The following is a 6,725-nucleotide window of genomic DNA, read 5'->3' as shown; positions in this document are numbered from 1 at the left end:
CATGGCGACCAGGATGGTCTCCCCCTCCCAAATCCATCACAGTCTCCCAAATCTCCCTCTGCTCCTCAAGGTCCGACCCATCTCCCCTCTCAGATTTCAGTTTTTTTCTTGATTTGGTACGGTGGTGGTTCGCCTCTATCCCCCCTCTCTCACTCTCTGTGCTTGTAGCGACTGTTCCCCCCAACCTCCGGTCCATGCGCACGGCTGTTCGTCCACTCGAGTGAGCAGGATGCTGGAAGGGAAGGCGACGGTGGAGGACACCGACATGCCGACCAAGATGCAGCTGCAGGCCACGTCGGCAGCGTCCAGGGCGCTCGACCGCTTCGACGTCCTCGACTGCCGGAGCATCACGACGCACATCAAGAAGGTGAGAAACTTGCCAATACCGCCCCCAAATCTATAGCCTCTGAATTTGCAAGTAACAAGCTAGAGACAGTCTTACAAGAGAAAGAACGATGTACTTGAACATAAACCAGCAGTTAGCTGCGCAAGTGCTGCCGAATGATTGGATCTGATTTGGACGGCTGCACTACAGGAGTTCGATATGATCCATGGCCCGGGGTGGCAGTGCGTGGTGGGCTGCAGCTTCAGCTGCTACTTCACGCACAGCAAGGGGAGCTTCATATACTTCAAGTTCGAGTTGCTCAGGTTCCTCGTCTTCAAAGGCATGGCGGATGAGCAACCGATGTCGTGCTGATCTGGTCTGTAGGTTTAAGTGACAAGGTGAGCATACAACTTGTGATGCATTTTCCTGGTCTGTAGGTTTACGTGAGTTCTGATCTGATGGTGGCATTTTACATGCTGTTTTTGTTCTTCAGCGATAGTTAACGATCTAAATGGTTCGGCATTCAGCAATAGTTAACGATCTGATCAGTTTAAATAATGGCTATTGAAGATCCATTTATACTTCCGCATGGTTTCAGAATCTGGATAGAATCACTATAGCAGTTATGTGATTCGTTCTGTAGCTTGTGTTTGGTACTTGGAAATAACAGAATAGAAATTTGGAATTTTTTTGACATGCCATGTAGTATACTGAAAACCGCCTTTCTTCTAGCGCTGCTACACAACGCTAGTTAGGATGAGTACAACTACATTTTTATCTATCTGAAAAACGGTGCAAAGATTTACTAGTACTTGCCTTGGTGATATGACACGTCCATGGTGCGATTTAATTAGATTCAGACTTCGATAGGCCAGGGCGTGTGCTTGTATTAGCATGGAACAATTACTACTAATTAATGAAGGAAGCACACTTGTTCACATAAAGGAAGATATGTCTGTGTTAGTATTAGTGTTCTTGATCTTACCTGATAGACTTGTTTTTACTAATGTAAACAAATAAAATCAGATTGTTTGCATAAATCATTCTCACTTTTAATTGAGTTCTAAGTACGTAGTGTCTTTAGTTCTTTGCTTATATTATAGTCAGAATTATACCTTGTGACTGAATGATGTGTTATTTAGTTAGCTAAGCAGTATCTTTAGTTTTCTGATGATTGCTCAACTCTCAATTCTGAATAAATAAGTAGCTGACCCTATTGGTTCTTTCTTTCTTCAGGGCTATGAGTTGACGGCCACGCTGTTGTTTTGCTCTGCTTGATAATTCTTTTACTGTCCAGTCTGCTCTCCGCATAGTTTCCGGTTGTTTATAAAATGATAAAACAGTGGTGATGTGAGGTCCAACAATGGTTTGTAATTTTGGTTTCATCCTCAACCTCGCCAGCTAGCTTCTTCTTCACATCATATCATATTTGCGCCTGCTGCTGCATCATGGATTGGATGGTCACCTACTAGCTAAGTTGCTTAGCTTGTATTGCCATCGAATTGGTCAATACTGTTTCACTTTGCTTGTTTCTTGTACTAGGTCTGTCAGTTACAGCATAAACAAACAAATTGCTTAGCTCTCAACTATGAATACATAGCTAGCTAAACTTGTTCTTTCTTTCTTTCTTTCTTTAGAGCTGTGACTTATATGGGTCAACCTGCTGTTTTGCTGTACTCAATGATACTATTGTTGCATGTATACTGATACATGTGGTGATATTTTCCTAAACTTAAGTTGTGAATGTACCATTATTTTCCTGCTGCTACTTATCCCTGGCTCACCTGTTCTAGTTGGTTTCAATTGATATTTGTCTCATCCAGCACTCTGACTATAAATGTGTTGTTTTAATCCTGATGATGTTGTAGTATAAGGTGGAACACCATATTCCTGTTTTAATCCAAAAGGAATAAAGCAATCATGTTTGTTTGCTTGGTGCGTGTCGATCTCAAAATGGCGGACAAAACATGACAAGTGAACACTTTGAGGCTCTGTTTCCTGTTTCCTGTTGTAGTTTCTTGATTTATTTTGCATATGCAGCACATCATCTTGAATACCATCTGTTTGTATATGCTTAGGGTATGCATGATGCCTATGCTCTGTATTAGATCAGTATGTTAATATTAGTAGGCATATATCCATGTATGAGCAGTGAGTGCAGTTGGCCATATTCTAGCTCATATGGAACTTCCTGTGATATGGTGCAGTCCTGTTTTGTTTCATTGATTGCTTTTATTTTGTCCCTAACCATTTTTTTGTTCTATAACATGTAGATGCTGGCGTTCGTTCATGTTTCATCGCAAGCTCTAGGATGAAAAAGTGAAGAAGCATTTAGTTCTAGCTCATTGGAGCTAGTTATACTTTTATAGATATTTAGTTGAAACACTCAATTTAGTTGTGTTCTTGGTGGCTGTAAACCTGATGTGAAGTATGTTCGATTATAAACGTGGTGTGTGTTGGAAATATGCCCTAGAGGCAATAATAAAAGTATTATTATATTTCATTGTTCATGATAAATGTCTTTTATTCATGCTATAACTATATTATCCGGAAATCGTAGTACACGTGTGAATACTTAGACCACAATATGTCCCTGGTGAGCCTCTAGTTGACCAGCTCGTTGTGATCAACAGATAGTCATGGTTTCCTGACTATGGACATTGGATGTCGTTGATAACGGGATCACATCATTAGGAGAATGATGTGATGGACAAGACCCAATCCTAAGCATAGCATAAAAGATCGTGTAGTTCGTTTTGCTAGAGCTTTGCCAGTGTCAAGTATCTCTTCCTTCGACCATGAGATCGTGTAACTCCCGGATACCGTAAGAGTGCCTTGGGTGTATCAAACGTCACAACGTAACTGGGTGACTATAAAGGTGCATTACAGGTATCTCCGAAAGTATCTGTTGGGTTGACACGGATCGAGACTGGGATTTGTCACTCCGTATGATGGAGAGGTATCTCTGGGCCCACTCGGTAATGCATCATCATTATGAGCTCAATGTGACCAAGGTGTTGGACACGGGATCATGCATTACGGTACGAGTAAAGTGACTTGCCGGTAACGAGACTGAACAAGGTATTGGGATACCGACGATCGAGTCTCGGGCAAGTAACGTACCGATTGACAAAGGGAATTGCATACAGGGTTTGATCGAATCCTCGACATCGTGGTTCATCCGATGACAACATCGAGGAGCATGTGGGAGCCATCATGGGTATCCAGATCCCGCTGTTGGTTATTGACTAAGAGCGTCTCGGTCATGTCTGCATGTCTCCCGAACCCGTAGGGTCTACACACTTAAGGTTCGGTGACGCTAGGGTTATTAGGAAGACTAGTATGTGACTACCGAATGTTGTTCGGAGTCCCGGATGGGATCCTGGACGTCACGAGGAGATCCGGAAGGGTCCGGAGGTAAAGATTTATATATGGGAAGTTGTCAAACGGACACCGGGAAGTTTCGGGGTCATACCGGTATTGTACCGGGGCCACCGAAAGGGTTCCGGGGGTCCACCGGGAGGGGCCACCCCTCCCGGGGGGCCACATGGGCTGCGTGGGGCAGGGAGCCAGCCCCTGGTGGGCTGGCCGGACCCCCCTCCCTTGGGCCCATGCGCCTAGGGTTGAGGGGGAACCCTAGAGGGGGCGCCCCCTTGGCTTGGGGGGCAAGCCACCCTCTCCCCTCTCCCCTAGGCCGCCGCACCCCCCCCCTAGATGGGTTCTAGGGGGCCGGCCCCCTTCTCCCTTCCCCCTATAAATAGAGGGGTGAGGGGAGGGCAGCCGCACCACCCTCCAAGGCGCAGCCCTCCCCTCCCCAACACCTCTCCTCCTTCGTTGTGTGCTTGGCGAAGCCCTGTCGGAGTACTGCCTCTCCACCATCACCACGCCGTCGTGCTGCCGGTGGAGCTGTCTTCCTCAACCTCTCCTTCCCCTTGCTGGATCAAGAAGGAGGAGACGTCTCCCGTCCCGTACGTGTGTTGAACGCGGAGGTGCTGTCCGTTCAGCACTTGGTCATCGGTGATTCGAATCACGTCGAGTACGACTACATCATCACCTTGCAAGCTTCCGCACGCGATCTACAAGTGGTATGTAGATGCAAACTCTCTCCCTTGACTCGTTGCTTAGATGAACTCATAGATGGATCTTGGTGAAACCGTAGGAAAAATTTTAATTTTCTGCAACGTTCCCCAACAGTGGCATCATGAGCTAGGTCTATGCGTAGTTCTCTTTGCACGAGTAGAACACAATTTTGTTGTGGGCGTGGATTTTGTCATCATACTTGCCTCTACTAGTCTTTTCTTGCTCAACGGTATTGTGGGATGAAGCGGCCCGGACCAACCTTACACGTACGCTTACGTGAGACCGGTTCCACCGACTGACATGCACTAGTTGCATAAGGTGGCTGGCGGGTGTCTGTCTCTCCCACTTTAGTTGGAGCGGAATCGATGAACAGGGCCCTTATGAAGGGTAAATAGAAGTTGACAAAATCACGTTGTGGTGATTCGTAGGTAAGAAAACGTTCTTGCTAGAACCCAATTGCAGCCACGTAAAAGATGCAACAACAAATTAGAGGACGTCTAACTTGTTTTTGCAGCGATTGATCATGTGATGTGATATGGCCAGAAGTTGTGATGAATGATGAATTGTGATGTATGAGATCATATTCTTTGTAATAGGATTCACGACTTGCATGTCGATGAGTATGACAACCGGCAGGAGCCATAGGAGTTGTCTTTATTTTTTGTATGACCTGCGTGTCATTGAATAACGCCATGTAAACTACTTTACTTTATTGCTAAACGTTAGTCATAGAAGTAGAAGTAGTCGTTGGCGTGACAACTTCATGAAGACACGATGATGGAGATCATGATGATGGAGATCATGGTGTCAAGCCGGTGACAAGATGATCATGGAGCCCCGAAGATGAAGATCAATGGAGCTATATGATATTGGCCATATCATGTCACAACTATATAATTGCATGTGATGTTTATTATGTATTATGCATCTTGTTTACTTAGGACGACGGTAGTAAATAAGATGATCCCTTATAAAATTTCAAGAAGTGTTCTCCCCTAACTGTGCACCGTTGCTACAGTTCGTCGCTTCTAAGCACCACGTGATGATCGGGTGTGATGGATTCTTACGTTCACATACAACGGGTGTAAGACAGTTTTACACAGCGAAAACACTTAGGGTTAACTTGACGAGCCTAGCATGTGCAGACATGGCCTCGGAACACGGAGACCGAAAGGTCGAACACGAATCGTATGGAAGATACGATCAACATGAGAATGTTCACCGACGATAACTAGTCCGTCTCACGTGATGATCGGACACGGGCTAGTCGACTCGGATCGTGTAACACTTAGATGACTAAAGGGATGTCTAATCTGAGTGGGAGTTCATAATTTGATTAGAACTTAATTATCATGAACTTAGTCTAAAACCTTTGCAAACATGTCTTGTAGATCAATGGCCAACGCTAATGTCAACATGAACTTCAACGCGTTCCTAGAGAAAACCAAGCTGAAAGATGATGGCAGCAACTATACGGACTGGGTCTGGAACCTGAGGATCATCCTCATAGCTGCCAGGAAACAATATGTCCTAGAAGGACCGCTAGGTGACGCTCCCGTCCCAGAGAACCAAGACATTATGAATGCTTGGCAAACTCGCGCTGATGATTACTCCCTCGTTCAGTGCGGCATGCTTTACAGCCTAGAACCGGGGCTCCAAAAGCGTTTTGAGCACCACGGAGCATATGAGATGTTCGAAGAGCTGAAACTAGTTTTTCAAGCTCATGCCCGGGTCGAGAGATATGATGTCTCTGACAAGTTCTACAGTTGTAAGATGGAGGAAAACAGTTCTGTCAGTGAGCACATCCTGAAGATGTCTGGGTTGCACAACCGTATGACCCAGCTGAACATTAACCTCCCAGATGAGGCGGTCATTGACAGAATCCTCCAGTCGCTCCCACCAAGCTACAAGAGCTTTGTGATGAACTACAACATGCAGGGGATGGAAAAGACCATTCCTGAAGTGTTCTCGATGCTGAAGTCAGCAGAGGCTGAAATCAAGAAAGAACATCAAGTGTTGATGGTCAATAAGACCACTAAGTTCAAGAAGGGCAAGGGTAAGAAGAACTTCAAGAAGGACGGCAAGGAGGTTGCCGCGCCTGGTAAGCCAGTTACCGGGAAGAAGTCAAAGAATGGACCTAAGCCTGAGACTGAGTGCTTTTATTGCAAGGGGAAGGGTCACTGGAAGCGGAACTGCCCCAAATACTTAGCGGATAAGAAGGCCGGCAACACCAAAGGTATATTTGATATACATGTGATTGATGTGTACCTTACCAGTACTCGTAGTAACTCCTGGGTATTTGATACCGGTGCCATTGCTC

At 45.5% G+C, this 6,725-nt stretch overlaps 1 protein-coding gene across 1 annotated transcript; it reads left to right on the top strand.

Annotated features, from left to right (window-relative positions):
* The first annotated feature begins 229 nt into the window (after positions 1-229).
* LOC123116752 (dynein light chain LC6, flagellar outer arm-like) lies at positions 230-697 on the top strand. Its single transcript, XM_044537667.1, has 2 exons — positions 230-367; positions 536-697. Exons 1-2 carry the CDS (start codon positions 230-232, stop codon positions 695-697), a joined length of 300 nt encoding a protein of 99 aa, XP_044393602.1.
* The last annotated feature ends 6,028 nt before the right edge of the window (positions 698-6,725 follow it).

The sequence above is a fragment of the Triticum aestivum genome, chromosome 5B (genome assembly GCF_018294505.1).
Source record: "Triticum aestivum cultivar Chinese Spring chromosome 5B, IWGSC CS RefSeq v2.1, whole genome shotgun sequence".
Taxonomy (NCBI): domain Eukaryota; kingdom Viridiplantae; phylum Streptophyta; class Magnoliopsida; order Poales; family Poaceae; genus Triticum; species Triticum aestivum.
Note: the sequence above shows the minus strand (reverse complement) of the source record. Positions and strands in the feature narration are given on the sequence as shown.